Raw genomic sequence first — 22,184 nt, 5'->3', positions numbered from 1 at the left:
TGGTCCTTATCCATGAAATTCTTTATTTGGCCAATCAACTCTGGTATTCTGACTTCCTTACTCCTCCCACACCTCTCATCTTCCCTCACAGACTTCGTGCCTTCTTTGAATCTCTTATGCCACTCTAAAACTGATTCCCGATTCATGAAAGATGGTCAAAAAGCAGTCTGAAGCATTCCATATGTTTCTGTGGCATTTTATCCAAGTTTAAAACATAATTTTATTGCATATCGTTCTTCTAAAGTGTCCTCATATCCAGATTGCATTTTTGAAATTCACCAGCTGTGATAATCAGACTTTAGTAGGATGTATTCCAATTCCCACTGTAGCTATTCATTTGAAGTTGAAATCATAAAATTTGGTCAGTCATCTTATAAGATGTATTGCAATAACATACTGAATTTTCAAGCGTCCACAACAATTTTAAATGCCTGTACAAAAATGTCAGGAAACTAATTTGAGGCACCTTGTATTTTTTTAAATAATGGAAGTATGAAATATATTTTGTATTTACCGTTTACTGTTCATCCTTTAATCATATTTTTATTTATTAAAGATAATTATTTTAATAAATAAAAATGAGACATATTTGTTATATTTATTTATTCTCTTTATATATTTAGCTTGCAATAGCATTTATTAGTGATTTTTTTTACACTGGAATCACGACTTATCAAGACCCGGAGGCCACTCGAAGATAAACATATAAAGCATATACATTAGTCATTGTGATTATAGCGTAGTAAACATAAGTAGTGGGAATTTTGTAAATTGGATTACTTGGGGGGGGGGCGGTTCATCAAGAATTTGTTTACGTTGAACTTGAAGATAATCAGATTGTAGTCAGCTGGAAAGCAGGCAAATGGAAGAGAATTCCACAGGCGAGCAGTTCTAAGAAAGAAGCTTTGTTCATTGAATCTGCATTTAGGTTTAGGCACAGATATATAGTCTGGGAAATTGTTGATAGTGGTTTTGGCTGGACGAGTATTTTTCATGAAAGTTTGGTGAAGGGGGACCATAGATTGAAGTTCAGATGAGCCCTTGCCATGACGATTCCAATAGTTTTCCCAATTCCAATACAAGTATCAATTCTGATTTCTTGTAAATCTCTAAATATTTAACTATAAAATTATTTTTCCCCGACTACAGTAAAAACACATCTTAAATATGTATATATTTTCTCAAACGTAAAAACACATTTGTGTGTGTGTGTGTGGGGGGGGGGTGATCTATAGCTTTTAACTTTACTGGTAGTTTAAAATCAATAAATATTTATTGTTTTATTATTACTACTAGCAGTGGAAGATTTTGTTTTAAACAAAATCAAATAATAAAAGATAATTAAACGAGACGGAGACTGGCAGTGAACTGACTTGTGTCCAAAATTCGATATTTTTATAATGAGGTCGGAAGCTTCTTATTGGTTTATTGTCCTAACCATAGTTATAAATAAGATCGTCCAAATGTTGGTAGTCATACTCTCCATTGTAATCAAAAACATTTTAACACGTCCATTTCTGTCATCTCATGTCTCTAACACATCTTGAATCCTACATTTTGAACATGTCTCGAATACCTCTTCTCTGAATATGTGTGTCCTTTTTATCTCTGCTGTCATACTATGCAACCGGCTTGATCATTTGAATATGACTGCTGCTGCTGCTAACCCAGTGTCATCAGCTCTGTTACATTGCCTCATTATTTTTATTATTTTTAAATTTCATGTACTGACGTTTTATGAATTTTAGTTTTTGAGTTTACATGTTAAAGGTTTACAATTGTGTTGATCTAAGTATGTGTTTTCTCAATGTTTTATCGGACAAAGTATGGAATAAAGACCCTGGAAGTCGAGTGACAGAAGAAGGCCACTTTTCAATTAACACCAACATAAAAAAAAATATTCCTCTTACTTTTCTTTAAATCTTTCCTTAATATTTAAAACTCAACGAATAAAAACGAACAACTCAGGTTGTGTATGTTTGTTTATAAATGACGCACACATTGGCAGTCAACCGGTGTCAATTGAAAGTGTTCCCTTCCAGGGTCCTTACTCCATACTTCGTCCGTTTTATTTTTATGGAGAAAACATGAAATTTGGAGAGAAAGAATTATAATAACAGAATGACCTTACTCACAGGAGACAAAAAATAGATATCAAATAGCTAGTTTGTTATATAAAGTAAAGGTGATTCTGAGCATGCCTATGGATCTGGCTAAAAGTCAGAAACTATACAAGAAACACTTACAAACCTTATCGTAACAAGTTTTGAGGTAGATTAGAAATTGATGTGCGAGACGAGCAATCATAATAAGCTATCCCCCCCCCTTTCCTTTTTTTTATTCGTTTGGTTTACTCTTTTTTCTTCTTTACTTTTCACTTCTTTAGGTGTTGGAGTTTTACATCAAAATGCAATTCTGATGAATGTTCAACTGCAAATGGCTTTAATTGCAATTCTTTTTCTTTCTCTGCTTTGTTGAGATTCGCTTCCGTCATCAAGTCAGTTTTCACAGGAACATGTGGACTCAGAATATTTTCTAACCAATAAAAATCGTTTCAAACTCAAAAAGTAACAATCCTGTGTGAAATTTAACAAGCCTATAAAACAGTTGCTTCTTCAATTGAAATTAGACTTCCATTGGGGATCACCTGTGCCCTGCTGTGCCTCGACTCTCAACAACAACGTACATCCTAAAAACTGAAATATGTCATGTTGAAATTCCTTTACATCTGCTTCTATTTCTCTAGTGAACTGAGCCCTCCAATAAGTAAACTCTCTCTCTCTCTCTCTCTCTCTCTCTCTCTCTCTCTCTCTCTCTCTCTCTCTCTCTCTCTCTCACACACACACACACAACAGAACTTTGAAACGAATTTCCTGGTGCTTTTCTCTACTTCTTATTCAAGAACTTTAAAACTTCTCAACAAACTTTGGTCTTTCAAATTATATTTTAGATTTCTGTAATTGTTGATACAAATATATTTTGTTTGTTAATTCATGTTTTCTTGCTTTCATTCCAAAATTTCCATTGTTGAGTTAGCACTTGCCGACTGGTGACCCATCCATAACATTCACGTGTTTATCCATCTTTTTCATTCAACAGTTTAACAACATGTATTGTTAGAACTGTTATTGGCACTTTTAAAATATATTACTACCAAAAAAAAAAAAAAAATACCCAATCCAAAGCTAGGAGCGGCACTACAGATTCAGTTTGATCTTATGAAAAAAAGAATATTGTAATATTCATTTCATAGAGGTCCTCAGAGACCAATTGAGTATGTGGAGAGAGAGGAGGGAATAAAATTACTGCTAGTTGTTTCAAAAATAATACTGAAATTAAGTCAAAGATTGGTTAACTATTTTTTCTTTTTTTTTTCTTTCTGCTACTATATTAAATCGATTTAGAGAGAGAGAGAGAGAGAGAGAGAGAGAGAGAGAGAGAGAGAGAGAGAGGTGTAGTTGTAGAGATAGACAGAAAGGACAGTTACAGGGAAATATAGAGAGAAAAAAGTTTTTAATTTTTCTATTTTGTTATTCATGCTTCCGGGCAATGTTGGGAAGCCCTGCTAGTCTTGATATAAAATTGCATGTAAATGTAAGCATGTTGTTTTTTTTGTTTTGTTTTTTTTTTTTGAACATCCATAAATGGATTCATGGTATTAAATCATGTAGAAATCTTTCAGGATGTTGTATTAAATGAAAATTAACCAATTTTTTTTTTTTTTTTTTTACATTTTCAGTTAATGGCTGTAAACGTTTGTACCATTTCTGCGAAACACAACAGTAAGTTTCCTTTTATAATAATTGGGTCTATCGACTTAGTCGGATTTGGACCTTTGAATTCACCCTCGTCCGTTCGTTCCCAAAATTCTCAATAACTACTCATTACATTTTTCTGAAATTTTGCATGAAGTTGCATCCTCAGGGAGTTAAAGGGGGTCAAAATAGCCAAAAATAGCGCTTTTGGGGACATAGAATTTTTTCCAACTATTAGATTTTGCTGAAAATCACCCAAAATCAAGACCACATGGATATACATCTGGAAACGTAATATTTGACCCTGGTTAAATTCTGGGGCTTGAGCCCCAGGGTGTTTAGGGGTGAAAAACACACCTGTTGGAGCTAATTTTTATTCTTCTTCTAAAATTCAAGGCATCAGTTGGGGGGGGGGGGTCATGTAGTTTTGGCTTGTTACTCGTTGCATTTGCCGGTTTGCTTCTGAAAGTTTTTTACTTGAAACATTAAAGTACAAAATGTTTCATAACTTTGCTGTAAACACGAAACAAAATCTTTTCAAGTTATTCATATAAATAAACATTAACAAATTTATTAATTTCGATAAATATTATCTATTTATTTTATTTAAGAAGAGTAGAAAGTAGATCTTGGGTTTACTTTCGGCAGCCGTGTAACTCCCACTTCCTTTATTTTGTCCTTTAATCCTCACATTCTAAGCGTGATGTTTCTGACAAAGAGGGCAGAATTACTGTCTTCTGGATCAGAAAATATTCCATCTAATACTTATCTGCTGTCAAGCTTTTGACCTTAAAGTAGTACTTTTTTTTAGCTCCTTACATAAAGTGACTTTATACCTTCTCTGGAGCTATTTCCATAAAAAACAAATCTTTGAAATGTGACCGTAAAGAAAGGAAAAGAAAGAAACTAATTTTACTTTTTCACTTATAATTCTCAGTGTTTACCAAGAATGAAACAAATACCATTTTCTGAACCTTTGGTAGGAGTCAACTAAGGATTTAAACCCTGATTACCCAGCCTATTAGTGAACATGCTAACTAGTCCCATGTGCATTATTGTTACAGTATTTGCGAATAGGCTGGGACACCATGATTCAGTACTCAGTTGAGTCATACCAAAAACTCGAAAACTGGTATTTGAACTCTCCTTGCTAAACACTTCATGTTACAAGAGATGGATCAAGTAAAATGGAGCATTTCAGAGAAATGAGTGGTGCTCTCTCCTACATTGCAGTGTAGTAAACAATGAAAATGGAACCTTTGTGTTCCTGACTATGAGTTGATCCCTGTATTAAATGTATTAATTTTTTCTATGTAAACGAAATACATTTTTTTAAAAAGGAATTCCCACTTAAAAATTCAGTGCGTGTTGGGAATTTAACATCTTCAGATGGGTTATAAACAGAAACTGAGAAACATGAATGATATTTTAAAGGCATTAAGACGTTTATTTAATAGGGAAACATAGGAAATTAATGAGTTGCTAAAAACAATTGTTATAGCCATTAAAAAATCTCTTAAAAATTCAGGGGAATTAATACTTCAAAATTGTTGATCTTTACTGTGTCACCATGTGGTCGACTTGCTGGCTTACCTTCATCCTCTCCGCCCTATAATTCTGTTTGCAACTGCCACTATCTCTTCAACCCATCTCGCCCTTATCTTGGGCCCCCAAAATCAACAGAGATTAGACCATTTCTGTAATGACCTGGTCCCTCTTGATCTTGCAGTGGACGTTTTAGTTCTGTGCAGTTCCAGGAGGTCCACCCTTCCAGGCTTTACTTCTCTCTTTGAGAAGAGGTTAGTTTATTGCTAATCGTCTGAGGCGCCCTCATCGGTGAATGCCAACGAGGTTGTCCAGGCATGTTTTGCAGGTCAGAGCGCCCGTCGGCTGACTTCTCAAACCTATTTTCCGACCCTGGTGTCTAAGTTCTTGCAGTGGGAGAGAACTAAATACCGCCCTTAACAAAGGGAGACAATCTTATTAAGTCACATCTCTAGCGTGGACACCTTTTAATAGGAAGCGATAGAGAATGAAGAGAGATAACTTCTACCGGTTAAAACCAAGGGAGATAATTTGTATACTTTTATCTGTTGTGTGGAAGGAAAATCGCACAAGCATGCACGCCTACATATGTGCACTGTGTACTTAAAACCAAATGGAATTTCCATGAACATAGTTTCTTTCTAAAGACATCCTATCAGTGAAACACATCACTGAACTGCTTCCTTGCAGACTACAGCATAGGCGCCTTCAAATACTTGTCGAGTCACCCACTTAACTAATCAAATTTTATCCATTCCACTCATTCTTTTCAATCCTCTCATAATGTTGTTTATCATTCAAATGACAATCTTATACACCCTTATCCTTGAGTGGCCTTTGGCCTTGGTAAGAGTTGACTTATTAGTGTTGAAAAGAAGAAAACTCACAGAATTACGACTTTCCTTTTCATAATAGATTATATTTACCATTTTATCATAAGCGTATGTGTAGCTCCTGTGCTTTAGCCATACACACACGCACACACATGGAATTACGACTTTCTTTTACAAAAATTTTATTGCTCTGCCATTACTGCCTTGCATCCTTCTCCTTTCCTGCCAATAATTTCAGACAAAGAAAGATTTGTATAAAAAATGACTCAGAATGCACAATCTAAATGTGGAGCTGATTGCCTTATACTGAATCGGTCAGTAGATTCTTTTGTTCAAGTTGAACAGAATTTTTGACACGCTTCTTTTTAATGAGGTTCATTTCTTGGAGGTCAAGAAATTGTGAAAAATAATTAAAACAAATTCTTTAGTAATCTGGTGATACAAGGTGCCTTCAATAAGTTTCCAGACTGTTGAAAATTCAGTATGTTATTGTAATACATCTTATGAGATGACTGACCAATTTTTATGATTTCAGCTTCAAATGAACATCTAGAGCAAGAATTGGAATACACCCTACTAAAGCTTGATTGTCACAGCTGGTGAATTTCGAAACTGCAATCTGGACGTGAAGACATTTTAGAAGAACGATATGTAATGAGATTCTATTTTAAACTTGGAAAAATGTTACAGAAACGTATGGAATGTTCAGACTGCCTTGGGGCCATCAAGCATCAGTTTTTGAGTGGCATAAGAGATTCAAGGAAGGCAGTGAATCTGTGAGGAATGATGAGAGGTGTGGGACGAATAAGAACATCAGAGTAAGAGTTTCATGGATAAGGACCTTTTGTGTCTATAAAGATAATAAGTGCACTATTTGATGTCAGTGTGGGAACTGTATACACAAGACCAATGATGAAGGGAAGTTCTGTCACGATTTCTCCATTGCTCAGATTGTTCACAAACCCACCCGTGTGCCCAACACTGACGGCCTGTATGCAAGTCTCCTAGACCTTTATCTCACAGTTTACCCTGAGCTATGTTCATCTTCCGTTCTGCCACCACTGGGATCTTCCGACCATGCTGTTGCATCAGTTAAGATAAAAATGAAATGTAATAAGTCCTCAGATGTACTTCTCCATCATACAGTATATCGATACTTTATGGCTGACTGGGATAGCTTCCGTACATTTATATCAGATCTACCTCTACATTCTATGTTTAAAAAGGATGTGTCCTCTATAGTATTAGACCTGATGGAATGGTTAGTTATAGGTATAGACCGTTTCATACCCTCAAAAAAATTCCAGCAAAACCTAACAGCCAGCCGTGGTTCTCTCCGGAATGTGCTGCTGCCATTGCACACAGAAATCACTTTTTTCATTGCTTCCAATGTAATAGATGTACTGAGATTAAAGCCGCTTTCAGGACTGCCAGCAACCACTGTAAAAGACTAATAAAGAATGCAAGAGAGTTGTATGCTCAGTCCGTCAAGTCCAAAGTAGCTGAGCAGCGGCTTGGTTCCCACCAGTTTTAGCAAATAGCAAACAGGATCCTGAACAGAAGCATTTGCTCTATCCCAATTCTCATCAATGGACCTGGGGTAATCTTGTCAGCATCAGACAAAGCCAAACTAGAACTTTGCAGCTAATTCTACCCTATGCGACCAAAGCCACCAATCATCTTCAAGTCCAACATAAACAAGTTCTTATCGAACCATCTTTCTAAATAATCTGATTTTACCAAATTTCCACCACATATGATTGCTACGCTACTGTCCCAATGACTACCATACACACATTAACCCTTATCCTCGAGTGGCCTCTGGGCCTTGATATGTGGTGACCCCTTTGTAAAAAAAACAAAAAATATATAAGAAGACCAACTACTTTACAAGGAACGAATTGAGGAAGACAAGCAGTTGGATTTTTGGCAGCTGAGATTTGTTGCTGGTCATAGTGGTGGTGTTCTTATGGGATTAGATATCGCTAGAAAAATTTTAAGCCTCTATTTTAGGTTTTAAAGTGAAGAAATTTAATGTAAAATCCTGTCCTTGTTTTATCGTTATTTCCATGGCAGATGCTTGTCTGAACTCCAATCTCTGGTCCCCCCTCGCCAATCTTTCACGAAAAACACCCGTCTAGCTGAATCCACTGTGAAAAATTTCCCCCACTCTATATCTGTGCCTAAATCAAAACGCGGATTCCATGAACGGAGCTTCTTTCTTAGAACTGCACGCCTGTGGAACTCTGTTCCGTCTGCCTGCTTCCCTCCGGACTACAACTTGGATGTCTTCAAGTCCAATGTTAACAAATTCCTAATGAACCGCCCCCTTAAGTAAGCACTTTAGCAAATCTCCTCACTAACGTAATGTACTTGCAATAACCCTTATCCCTGAGTGGCTTCCGGGCCTTGATAAGTGGTGATCACTGTGTAAAAAAAAAAAAAAAAAAAAAAAAATGATCACGCATTTACTGACCATCAACAGTTTCCAGACAGAATAGCATGCAAGGTATAATAACATTAGTTTTAATTTCGGTTGTAGACATATTTGTGTGTGTGTGAAGGGGGGGGGTAAGTAACTAATCATGGCAGATTTTTTCTTTTTTAATTTTTTTCTTTTTCTGACTTTTTAACAATAATTTATAAGTGATAAGTGTCGCCTTTTTTTTTCCATAATTTTTTTACATAATTTTACATAATTTTTTTACATAATTTTTTACATAATTTTACGTAATTTTTTTTACATAATTTTACATAATATTTTTACATACTTTTTTTTACATAATTTTACATAATTTTTTTACATAATTTTTTTTTATATAATTATAAGTGATAAGTGTCGCCTTTCTTTTTTACATAATTTTTACATTTTTTTTATTGTATTAGTTTTTTTTTAGGTTTGAGTCTTTTTAAAAGTTAAGGTATTACCTGTAAAGTCTGTACAAGTCAGGGGTGCTAACATTTGCCAGTTTCTGCTGTATGAGCAAACTAATATGCTTGGGATTCATTTCGGTATCCTTTTTAGTAGTGCTCAAACGTAGAGGGGGGGGGCGCTTGGTAAGAGAACATGGATTCAGATGACGGATGTTTCCAAATCATAAAAAACAAAAAACATGCCGTGAAAAAATTAAATAAATTCTTGAATGAATTAGATTGCATTTGAATCTGTAAGTTTTAGAAGCCAAAACAACAAAAATATTTTTCTTTTTATAAGAAATATTCATTTATTTAAAATTAAGTTACAGGGTGGGACGATAAATTTGTCGCCCTAAAGAAAACAGCACTACAGCTTTATTTTTAAATTTTTATTGAAAAAATCAATTCAGGTAACTTGATTATGTAGTAGAGCTGACATCTATTCAATATAGCTGCCTTCAGCTTAAATCATTGCCTTGATACAGGTCCAGAACTGAGAGCATGCCTTTTCCACACATGCCAGTGGGAGCTCGGCGAATACTCAACAAATGGTGGTGATCAGGCTGGCTTTGGTGTTGTGGGAGGTCATGTTGGTGCTGTGCTCGACATATAATCAAACGAAGTAGTCCAGCGGGTTCAGATTGGGGAAGAAGGAGGAGGCCAGTGAGAGAAGGGTACAAAGTTGTAGCATTCCTTCTGACGCCAAACCTGGGTCTCTTTGGACTTGCGGGCTGGCGTCGAGTCCTTCTGCCACACCCAGGTTCTGCCAGCGGCCACCTAATTGCACCAAGGGATCACCACACTCTTCAGCATATCTAGGTGCAATTTGATATGGACTTTCAAGCCGACTTCAAAGGTGTGAGGTGGCATGATGTGGCCCTCACTTGAAATCACACCAAAGACCATAACTGTGGCTGGAAACCTCGTTGAGCTGTGCCCTCAAGAGTTGAACTGTCCGGATTTTCATTTTGAGAGTGCTGTTGTCATAACTTGGATCGATAGAGAGCATGAGTTGTACAGCGGCACATCTCCAATCTCGTTCATTGAACATTGTGTCACTTTCAGACATGATAGAAGGCCCCTATTGCTCTTGGGATTTGTATACAACCGGCCAACTAGTAGATGGTTTACAAAAAAAAAAAAAAAGAAAACCGGTTTTTATCAAACGGAAATGGAACGATGTTGTCTTTTCTAGGGCAACAATTTTATCGTTCCACCCTGTAGTTTTGATAGTATAACGTTTTCTTCAAGACCAGAAACAGTTTGTGTTTTTTCTTTTTCTTTTTTCATGGCATGATGTCACTAGAAAGGTATATATGATCTTAAAAACACAAATTGTTTCTAAAAAAAAAAAATAATTGGATGATTCTACTGCTCTAAAAAGTACCTGATGCTTGATTCAATCCTCTACCTGTATAGAAGTAAGGATGTCCTAAAGATGTAGTACTGCTGTCACATCTGGGAAGGTACTGCTCAGTGCATTCTTTCTTGCCTTTACAAAAGTACAAAATGTAACACAAGTACAAAATGTGACATTAGTATAAAATTGATTTTGAAATCTAGTGAGTAAAGGTCTTTTTCTGTTCTCTACAATCCCTTTTCTTACAGAAAAGATGTTGCCAGTCTTTCTCTACACTATCATTATTTCCATGGAAAGTACTTGACTGAGCTCCAATCTTTAATCCCTCTTAGTAAGACATTCACAGCAAGAACTGTTTCACTATCACAATATCAAATAACTTCTCTTTCTTCATCTAATTTTAGGTATTTTAAGTACCTAAAATCAAACCGAATTTCCATGAACAGAGTTTTTTTCCAAAAACTCCTCATCTGTGGAACATATTACCACATGATCGTCAGTTGTCGTCAGATCCAATGTCAAGAGATATTTGTCATAAACTGTTATCATAAGTAATTTTGGTCATTCCATTCATCATTTTTTATACTCTCACAATATTCTTCAGCATTCAACTGACAATCCATCCATCTCATTAACACTCATCCTCGAGTGGCTTTTGGCTTTGATAAGTGGTGGCATATTAATAAACAAAAAATAAAATTCAAGCGTTCCTTTTTTTTTTCATTCTAAATGATTCTGTTTTAATTTTTGCCTTGAAATTCTTCAAATTTCTTATTTTCAAATTTTGTTTTTGTTGATTTATTTATTTACTTTTGTCTCATCCCATATTTTTTATTTATTGTCTCTTCGCCATTCTTTTTACTCCTTGTGTCTTCCCACATCTTTTTTACACCTTGTCTTTCCACATTTTTTTACTCTGTTTCTTCATAAATTTTTTAATCATTGTTTCTTCATAAATTTTTACTCCTTGTTTTTTCCCACATTTTTTTAATTCCTTGTCTCTTTCCACGTGTTTTTTTTACTTCTTGTGTCTTTCTACATTTTTTACTCTTTGTTTCTTCTCACATTTTTTACTCCTGGTCTCTTCACACGTTTCCTTTACCCCTTCTCTCTTCACAATTTTTTCTACTTGTCTTTTCACCATTTTTTTTTTTACTCTTTATCTCTTCCTAATATTTTTTACTCCTTGTCTCGTAATGTTTTTTACTCCCTGTCTCTTCCCAATGTTTTTTACTCCTTGGTCTTTCCACATTATTTTTTACTCCTTGTGTATTCCCATATTATTTTTACTCCTTGTGTATTCCCACATTATTTTTACTCCTTGTGTATTCCCACATTATTTTTACTCTTTTTGTATACCTACATTTTTTACTCCTTGTTTTGTTCACACATTTTTTACTTCTTGTCTCTTCACAAACTTTTCTACATTTTATTTACTCCTTATTTCCAATCCACTTGACACCTGATAAATACTTTATACCAGATTATAATAAAAAAGCGGTAAATAAACAAATAAAAGATTTTCGCCACACCTCAAAATGGAGATTAGTGACAGATAAAAGTTTGACTTCAATGGCTACCATAGAATGTTCTCGGTTTATTCAAGGTGGAACAATAAGTTGTTATTCGTACAAAGAAAAGGACACAACAATAAACAATGATATTCATACACATTGCATAACAATACATTTCTATGTATAAAATTAGATATGTGTATATGTTTATATATTTGAATGATAAGGGTTCACACCTAAACTAATAATTCGATCATTATGAAATTTGGAACACAGATGTTAGGCTTAAGGGATGTGTAATGTGGGATATATTTAGTTTAATTAGGTATTATGCAACAATGTGCACATTTATTTAGAAGTGCTGCGTGAGTGCGGACTCTTTATGCCATCGCATTTCGAAGCCTAATAACATAAAGAGTCCCGACTTATCCAACACCCCTAAATAAATGTGCACGTTGTTGAATAAATGAATATCTTCATTTTCCTTTCTTGTTTACTTCTAAATAAGTTCCAATACAATTTTGTTGAGCTTTGTATTATCCTGATAAGTCTCTCCTTAAAGAATTGGTTTTATTATTGTTATATTCCTAAATACTTAGGAAATAAAGACAAACGTGAGTTACACCGAGTGGTATGTGTAATGGGGTTTATTTATAATACAGAAACGTAAGGCTGCTCGCCTAAGGTAAATAGAAGTACATAGTAACAAGTATGGGGAAGACTGCTTGTCTGCCGCTGTCTGCCGCTGTCTGCCAAACAGTCCAATATATATATACAGTTTGTAACCGGTGTATAGCCAGTTATGTTCCTTCACAACACCTCCCCCTGAAGCTGAAATCTTCCTGATTTTAGCTTAAATACCTCTTCCTTTTAGGGTCAGGGCTTAATCTCCTGGTAACTTTTCTCTTTCTTGCGCTTTTCCTTCTGGTCAGCGTTACCCGGGGTAAAGGTTTCTGTCCAGCCCGTATGGTCGGTTCAGGCGAAATATTCATTGTTTGCGGTACACACGCTGGTTTTGGTATATCAAAAATATCGCACAATGTTTCCATTGGTGTCTCTTCCACATTTGGAGACAGTCTGGGACGTATTTGATTTCTGTGTCTTTTGCAGACAAAACTTAATCCTTGGATGGTATAGACCATGCTCCCAATCCTTTTTTTGATAATACCTTCAACCCACTGATTTCGTCCATTTTGAAAATTTTTGAAATATACATTTTCACCTGGGGAGAAGCACTTGGTATTAAGGTTTTCTTTTTTGAAAACTTTCTTTTTCTCTGGTAGCAGCCTATCGAAGACAGATCTTATCTTTCTTGCAAACATTAGCTCAGCCGGGGAAGAATTGACATTATTATTAGGATTTGGTGTCACCCTGTAAATTGCTAAAAATGTTTGAATACATTGTTCGTCTGTGTCCGTAGTAAGATTTTTCTTAAGTGCCCTTTTAAACGTATCTACAAATTTTTCGGCCAACCCATTCGATCGTGGATGGTACACAGGTGTTGTCATATGTAGAATATTTAGTGAGTCACAGAATTCTTTGAATTCATGAGCAGTAAATGCTGTTCCATTATCGCTCACTAAGGTTTTTGGCACTCCAAAACGGCTAAAAATTTCATTAAGCGCACTCACAGTGTTTTTTGCTGTTGGATGTCTAAACTTAAATATTTCTGGCCATTTTGAAAAAGAATCTACAATAATCAAGTAAAAATAACCATTTATAGGTCCCGCATAATCAATATGCAGACGTGACCAGGGTAGGTCCGTCTTTGGCCATGGCGTCGTTTTTACTGGAGGATCTCGAGCTGCTAATTGACATCCTCTGCATGTCTTGACACATTTTTCAACTTCCTTGTCCATACCAGGCCAGTACACATATCCTCTCATAAGGGATTTCATTCTCGAAATGCCCGGATGACCTGTATGAAATTCCTTCAGAATTTTCCTCTGTAACGTTAGTGGAATTACGATCCTCTCACCATACATGAGCACATCTTCACAGATGGAAAAAGGCGTTGTTTGATCTACCTTTTTATTTTTTTTATCCATCCCAATTGATTTTTCATTTTCTTAATGAAAATGTCATTTACTGCCTCTTTTTTTATTTTTTCGAAAGTTACCGGAAGTTCACGTATCATATTACACATTGAACTTGTACATTCACTTTCGTCTTTAAGCGCAGCAATTACCGTTTCTTCGAAACTTTCGCTTCTTTTAGGGATCAACCGTGATAATGCATCTGCGTGTCCTAACTTTTTTGAGGATACATGTTCCATCTTAAACTGATAGTTTAAGAGGGTTACAGCCCATCGCTGTAATCGATTCGCAGTATGTGTGGGAATGCCTTTCTTTGATCCAAATATGGTAAGTAGGGGTTTATGGTCGGTTTGCAAAATAAAAGATCGTCCATGGAGAAATCGATTGTACTTTGTAATTCCAAATATTATCGACAGCGCCTCTTTTTCAATTTGGCTGTAATTTTTCTCCGCTGCAACCAACGTTCTTGAAGCATGGGCGATAGCTTTTGTCCTACCATCCTCATACTTGTGAAGTAATACAGCGCCAACACCGTAATCACTGGCGTCCGTTGCTAGTATTAGTTCCTTTTCTGGATTGAAATGTGCCAATGCTAAGTCTGACAGTAGACATCTTTTGATATTTTGGAAAGCAGATTCACATTCCTTATTCCAGTTCCATTTAACACCCTTTTTCAGTAACTCGTTAAGAGGAGCTCTTAAATTATGTATGTTAGGGATGTAAATTGCATAGTATTGAACTAATCCCAAAAACGATTTTAATTTTGTCACTGAATCTGGAGCAGGCATCTTTTCAATTGCTTCAGTCCTTTGTGGATCCGGTCTTCGACCCTCTTTGTCGATTATTTGACCTAGATATTTAATTTTTTTCATAAAAAAATCGCATTTTTCTGGGCTCAATTTAAAACCAAATTCCTGTATTCTTTTGAATACTTCTTTTACATGCTTCTTATGATCTTGCAAATTTTCACTTTTAATTAGGATATCGTCAAGGTAGGCCATTGAAAATTCCAACCCTGCCAGCATCGTGTCCATAATTTGCTGGAAAATAGCAGGAGCAACCTTTAATCCAAAAGGAAGCCTCTTTAGCTTAAAAATGCCCTTATGAGTATTTATGCCTAAGTATTTGGAGCATTCATCGCTGATCTTAATTTGCAAGTAAGCATCTGAGAGGTCTATCTTAGAAAAAATTTTTCCTCCGTTAAGCTTAGAGAACAGATCTTCTGCGGACGGAAGGGGATAATTATGGTCCAATAGACAGTCATTTAAACCCGTTGAAAAATCTCCACAGACCCTTATTCTGTTATTTTTTTTCTTTACATACACGGTTGGACTTGCCCAATCTGTGTGGTTAACTTTTTCAATGACTTCCAGTTGTTGAAGTCTATCCAACTCTTTTTCGATTGCGTCCATCGCTGAAAAAGGCACATTCCTTTTAGGTTTGAATACTGGAGTGGCATTTTTCTTTAATTCAAATTTTGCCTCTGTCTTAATACAGAGTCCTAGTCCTTCGGCAAAAACATTGGGAAATTCAGTTTTCAAATCCTTCAGGAAGTCTTCCCTTTGGTTTGCTTTTTCTGCAGTTAAAACGTTACAAAACGAATTTATGGGTTTCTCCCATAAATTAAACAGGACAATCCAATCTACCCCAAACAGGCATGTATTCTTTCCTGGTACGACGTACACTTTGGATTTATGAGTCTGGTTAGCGAATGTCACTTTGCATTTTAATTCTCCCTTGAACTCTAATCTTTTGCCGCACACACTTCTCGCCGTCTTTCTGGTTTTCGTTAATTCAGGTCGACCTATCCTTTTCCATATATCTTCATTTATAATACTAATATCTGCACCGCTATCCAGAAGCAATGTAACCAGATGTCCATTTATCCGAACATCAACATATTTCCGTCTTTCGCAGCTTTTTTCTTTATTCATGCGAAGCGTATTTACATTATCGGTCCCTTGTCTTTTCTTCTGGGCACAGTATGTTCCCTTGTGACCTCTGAGACCACATTCATAACATATTTTGTTCCTAAACCAGCAGGTCTTATTGTTGTGTCTTAAACTACCACAACATTTACACTTTAGCTTTGGGTCTTTGTATCCTTTAAGGATCCTGTGTTCTTGGAACCTGGACTTTCTTGTGGTCCCTTGCCTTTTTACTTGCTGCACCTTAAAAATATTTTTCTCTTCAATGCGAGTGTTGTCTTTCTTTATGTTAATCAGACGTTGACACTCTTCAGTGACTTTTTGCAATGTTATGTTAGGATCCGCCTCCATAATTGTTAGGATCCGTGAACGTATATCTTTGTCCCTTGGTGCTGTGAGACCTTGTACAAAGATTAAACATTTAAATTGGTCTGCGGAAATTTCATTCAATTTAAATGATTCGCATAAACAGTTCACAGTGCAAGCATATTCTAGATAGTCTTCAGCTTCTGCCTTCTGAATGTTCAAACATTTGTATCTAGAGTGAAATAGGCTATCCCTTTTATCAAATATTTTCGACAAGGTACTAATTGTTTCCTCGAACGAAACCTCCTCCGGTTTTTTTGGTAGAATTAGATTTGCATACTTGGTGTTTTCATCAGTACCCAGTTTTTGTAGTAGCAGGGTAACTTTTTCCTCATCGGTCCAGTCTAAACATCTTTTCGTAAAAATTGTTTCGTATCTTCTGTAGTATGCAGGGAAAGTAACACCAGTATCCGGGGAGTAACGAAATTCCGTTAGTGAATTTGAAATACCCTCGGCAGAAAAATTAGTCTTCTTCCCGGTCGACGTTAGAATTAGCTTTTCTAAATTCTTTTGCTGTGTCGACATTTGTCGTTGTAGTATGTTTGTTTGTTCTTGTTGTGCCTCTAAAGTTTTTTGTGTTCTTTCTTGTTGTTGTTGCAGCTGTTGCTGTAGCTGTTGTTGTTGAATTTGTTGTTGTTGTTGTTGTTGCGCTAAAAATTGTTGAGTCATTTTTGTCTGTTCCTGGATGCTAAGGGCTAGAGCCTTAGTTAACTCTGCTAATTGTTCCATGTTAGCTTCTAGTACAAAAATGTCTTTTCGAATTCTACACAATAATTCCAAAGAAAAATCGTAAATTTACGTATATCGTAAATTAGTAGCAATATGCAGACACAACACGTTTCAACAAAGTTCATCCATAGTAATTCAACAGGCTTTGTAAAATAATTCTTTTTTTTTTCTTTTTTTTTTTTTTTTTTTTTTTCAACAACGTAAGTTCATACACAAAATATTTCTTACTTCCCACGACAAATAGTTCCAATTATTTATATAAAGGCAATAACAAACAATTAATTTTCCAAAAAAAAAAAATATATGGCTGCCGTTCCCACGTGGCATAAAATGGTACAATAGTCGTTGTATTTATATTTTTTCTTTCGAAACTCGTAATCCTTTAGTGTAGTTTCGAATTCAACTTGCGACCATTTTTTTTTTTTTTTTTTTTTTTTACTTGTCAAAATAAATATAAATTCCACTTTACCTTGAACATGTTTCTATAATTTCTTGTGAGTTCTTTACGAAGAAAAATCCGTACTTTTCGCTACTTTAGGTAGGAAAAATTTTTAAATTCATTGACGCACGTGGTCAAAAATCCTTGTGTAGTTTGTTTTTTTCGTAAAACAAAAAATCCTTGCATTGTACACAGTCCTTGGTACGGTAATTTATCTCTGTTAAGAGAAAGAACATCCTTTTGTCGCCATTGTTATATTCCTAAATACTTAGGAAATAAAGACAAACGTGAGTTACACCGAGTGGTATGTGTAATGGGGTTTATTTATAATACAGAAACGTAAGGCTGCTCGCCTAAGGTAAATAGAAGTACATAGTAACAAGTATGGGGAAGAAAGTCTGATAATCAACACGTAAGACTATCCGTCTTACTGCGACTGCTTGTCTGCCGCTGTCTGCCAAACAGTCCAATATATATATACAGTTTGTAACCGGTGTATAGCCAGTTATGTTCCTTCACAACAATTATCTTCCTTTAACTTCCATATATATATATATATATATATATATATATATATATATATAGCTTAATGTAAAAGGAAAAGAGAGAGATCAATGCCACAAAAGGAGACTTATCCGGATAATGCCAAGCTCAACAGTAATTATTGGATCATATAGAATGGATCATTTATTGAATAATAGAATACAGGCAAAATTTGGGGGATAGAAGGGACTCTTTATGCCAGGGCATTTCGAAGCCTATTTCTTCTCATCAGAACACATATATATATATATATATATATATATATATATATATAGAATGATTCATTTATTTAATAAAGGTATACAAACATTTAGTTGGGGAATAGAGGGGACTCTTTATACCAAGGTATTTCGAAGCCTAATACTTCTCATCAGAAGAGTAGAGAAGATGCTAGGTAGCATAATCGGATGTGACGTCTAGCGAGGGAGTCATCAGGAACGAAATAAATTAATAAAATTATTGATGTTGCTAGGGGGAACTATATTGAATTCTAAGAGAAACGAGGAGCGTATTATATAAAGTGTAAGGTAAAAAGGTGAATAGGGTTTCTATCATAGTCTTAAATAATGCAGGTAGTTTATGCATTTAAGACTCAAGGGGAGGTATAGGGGTGGTTGGGTTGTGGTTCTATTTTATCCATATATAAGATGTATTATAGTATCTATGCAGGGAGTTTACACTAAAAGGTTTTATTGACAGAAGTAACTCTGTGTGTGCATATATATATAATATATATATATATATATATATATATATATGAATAATTAAAAAAAAAGAATACTTGCTGTGTTAATAATAAAAGTTCTATTCATTGACTGTGAAACTTTTTTTTTAATTGTTCCTTTCTACGTGCTGATGAAGCTCAGTTGTGCAAAATTATAAGTAGTGAACTGTTATATACTTATTTATTCATTTATTTATTATGGACTGTTATCCCTCATCTTTAAGTTGTTCTGTCATAAAAGATGAGGATAATAGCCCGTAATAAACAAATGAATAAATAATACAAATTCAATAATGAATTCCAATTAATTAAAGTATATACTTGTGTGCCAACACCGGAGGCTGAAACAATTGCATGCAAGGTGTTACCAATAAACGACCAACATTTTGAAAATGGGTAAATACTTGTATGTGTTTTCCTTTTAATCTTTAAGAAATATATAAGCTGTAGTTCCTGTTTATTTATTTGTTTGTTTACAAACTTAATCTAGGGCAATGTTTCCCAACCCTTTTACCTTTGCACAACCCTTCCAATAATAGTGATCCTTAACATAAAAAAATATTTTACAATCTTACAAAAATTTTAAATTCTTCTTCATAGTACAAGCAACATTTTTTCTTTTTATAACCGGTTTAGGAAAAACAAATTTTAAAAATTGTTATTCTCAAATTTATTGACAATTAAAAAAAAAAAAAATTATTTGTAATCAGTTGTTGGTGGTGACTGAGGAAAATATTGACCGTATAAGGTAGTGTTTCCTAATCTATTTTAGCTTTGTGGAACCCTTCCAATAATAGTAATGTCTAAGGAACCTCTACAAAGGAAAATATTTTACAATCATATTTATTTATTTCTCCTTCATAATGGAAGCAATATTTTTATTTTATAACCGGTTTAGGTAAAAAAAAAAAAAAAAAAAATTCTCTTTTTCAAATTTATTGACAATCCCCCCCCCCAAAAAAAAATCAACATTCTCCTGTCAACTATTACAAACACATAATAATTGAATCCTTTTTGCAATTTATTCAGAATTCAAAAAAATAAATTAATAGTATTTCCATACATTTATAAAAAAATTAGATTTGAAACAAAAACCCTTAAAAATGTATTTTAACATATGTGCAAAGGCATAATAATCTGCCTATTTATCAATATCTCTTGATGGAACCGATGGCAAGCTCTTAAGGAACCCTAGGGTTCTGTAGAACCCTGGTCGAGAAACCTTGCTCTAGAGTTTTGGAGATAAAGTACTCTATGGATATTCTAAAAATACATTATTCAGACTATTTGCTTAATTATATTTTATTTTGATCAAAGGGCATACAAAACTGTTGTGAGGTTTTATTTTGTGCTAGATGACTTTATTTTATTGTCTCGGCTTAACATTCACACGCAGCATGAATTGAAACAAATACATTGATGACATTGCCAAGATTGCTGCAAAGAAGGTAGACTCTCTCTACCATGCTAGAAAACTAGCCACATCTGCCTTCATCATGTATCTCTACAAAGCCACGATTCGCACATGCATAGAGTATTGATTGCTACTACATCTGGGCTGGTGCATCAGCCACTAGTCTCTCCCTCTTAGACAGGGTCCAAAAAAGAGTCTCCAATCTGATAGATCCCGTGCTGTCAACCAAGCTCAAACCCCTGTCGCAATATCGCAATGTTGCATTCCTATGCCTGTTTTACAGGTACTTTAATAGAATGTGCTGTGACCAAGTGCTAGCACTTGTGCCCCCTCGATGTGAATACCGTCGACTAGCTAGACGGGCGACAAAAATAAGTTTTTATCGCTTGCTACCTGAGGTACCCCGACCGGGCAATGCCGACGAGAACGTGCAGGCAATTTATGCTAGGCAAGAGTGACCTTCTTTTAAGAGCGCTTGCTTGACATCTGTCTTTTCCGACCTTGTGTCACATCCTACTGCGGTAGGTAGCAAGTAAATCTCTACAATAATATCATGAAGGTCTTTGTTTGCACTCGACACCCATGAAAAGGACATATGATCTTTTACTTTCTTCATAATTTAAAAATTATGGAAATTAAAAAGTAAAAATAGAAATGTTAATAAATGTTCAAGGCGTGAAGAAGGAGTGTACAGAGACACTCCCGCTACCAACCCCGTTGATCTTAGTGGGTGTGGCCTCCTCAACACTACAGCTTTATTTGAAAACTTTTATTGAAAAAAATCAATTTAGATAACTTGATTATGTAGTAGAGCTGACGTCTATTCCCTTTTACCTAAATTGGATAAAAAAGTAATGCTCCCTATCTTAGGTTGAGCATTGGGAAGTGATATACAAATTATCATTAGCGTATGAAGCGATGATCTTTGCGTAAACAAATTGAGCTTAGGTACTTTGGACAATGTCAAAACATTGTTAATTCACTGCCCGCATAGCAGCAGCCATTTAGCGCAACGATTAGAAGCTCTGACTGTCGTTTGGGTGATTGGGCTTCGATCCTGGCTTGAGGTAGTTGCTTGTTTAGCCGTACTGATGAGCTGTGAATCAGCGAAACAGTTCTGTATGTGGATAACTATATATATATATATATATATATATATATATATATATACTTTTTTTTATCTAATTTAGGTAAACAAAATTATCATTGAATGAAATAATATATATATATATATATATGTATATATATATATATAAGCAAAAGGAAGGAAGAACTGCTTTAAGCAATAGCATTTCAAAGCTAAATGCTTCTCATCAGAAGAGGAGAGAAAATGGGCTTGATACAAAAGTATGGGCAAAATAGACAACACCAATTTTAAATACGTTTTATACTAGAAATGAAAAAGTTAGGGAGGGTGGAAATCATATGAAGGGGAAGGAGGTGGAGTATGAGAAAAACTTTTTTGTTTTTTCATTGAAAATAAAATAAAATTTTTCAGGTTAACTTTATCAATATATATATACTGGAATGATGGAGCTCTTAAAATTTTGGTTTCTTTTCATATCATACATAAGACCTTGATTTCATATATAATATACTATTATATAAGTTTTTGATGAGCCATTCCATATAAGTTAACATATTTACCGAATCCCCATTACTATCAATTGTTATATTGTCCAATTTCTACTGTACACTCTTTAACCCTTATTCTCGAGTGGCGTCTTGGCCTTGATAAGTGGTGATGCCTATGTAAAATATATATATTGTGTACAGAAAGTTGTTAGATGAGACAAGTCATTGGTACCGTCAGTTTCAATCCCGATAGTTAGGACCGTTTAAGATATCCATATCAAGCTCTCTTCAGCCAATACTCGTCTCAGTATTGGCTGAAGAGAGCTTGATATGGATATCTTAAACGGTCCTAACTATCGGGGTTGAAACCGACGGTACCAATGACTTGTCTCATCTAACAACTTTCTGTACACTCTTATATTTTGGATTTTCCTTTTAATTGAGCACTCTGCTGGATTTCTTTCTCCAAAACAACTAATCATATGATATAGATTAATATTACCCTTC

At 35.0% G+C, this 22,184-nt stretch overlaps 1 protein-coding gene across 11 annotated transcripts in view; it reads left to right on the top strand.

Moving 5' to 3' along the window:
- LOC145297580 (N-acetylneuraminate lyase-like) overlaps positions 1 to 22,184 on the top strand; it is a 218,266-nt gene that overhangs the window by 183,323 nt on the left and 12,759 nt on the right. For 9 of the 11 annotated variants that reach the window (XM_080143607.1, XM_080143610.1, XM_080143609.1 and 6 more), the window contains one exon: positions 3,740 to 3,782. In XM_080143607.1, the coding sequence (XP_079999733.1) occupies positions 3,740 to 3,782 (43 nt within the window). Of the gene's footprint in view, positions 1 to 3,739; positions 3,783 to 6,668; positions 8,591 to 22,184 lie in introns of those variants that run through there. The other 2 variants (XM_080143608.1, XM_080143615.1) reach the window with 1 other exon arrangement.

The sequence above is a fragment of the Euprymna scolopes genome, chromosome 18, assembly GCF_053919585.1.
Source record: "Euprymna scolopes isolate OS-2025 chromosome 18, ASM5391958v1, whole genome shotgun sequence".
NCBI classification, from domain to species: Eukaryota; Metazoa; Mollusca; class Cephalopoda; order Sepiida; family Sepiolidae; genus Euprymna; species Euprymna scolopes.
This window is presented reverse-complemented; position numbering and strand designations above follow the sequence as displayed.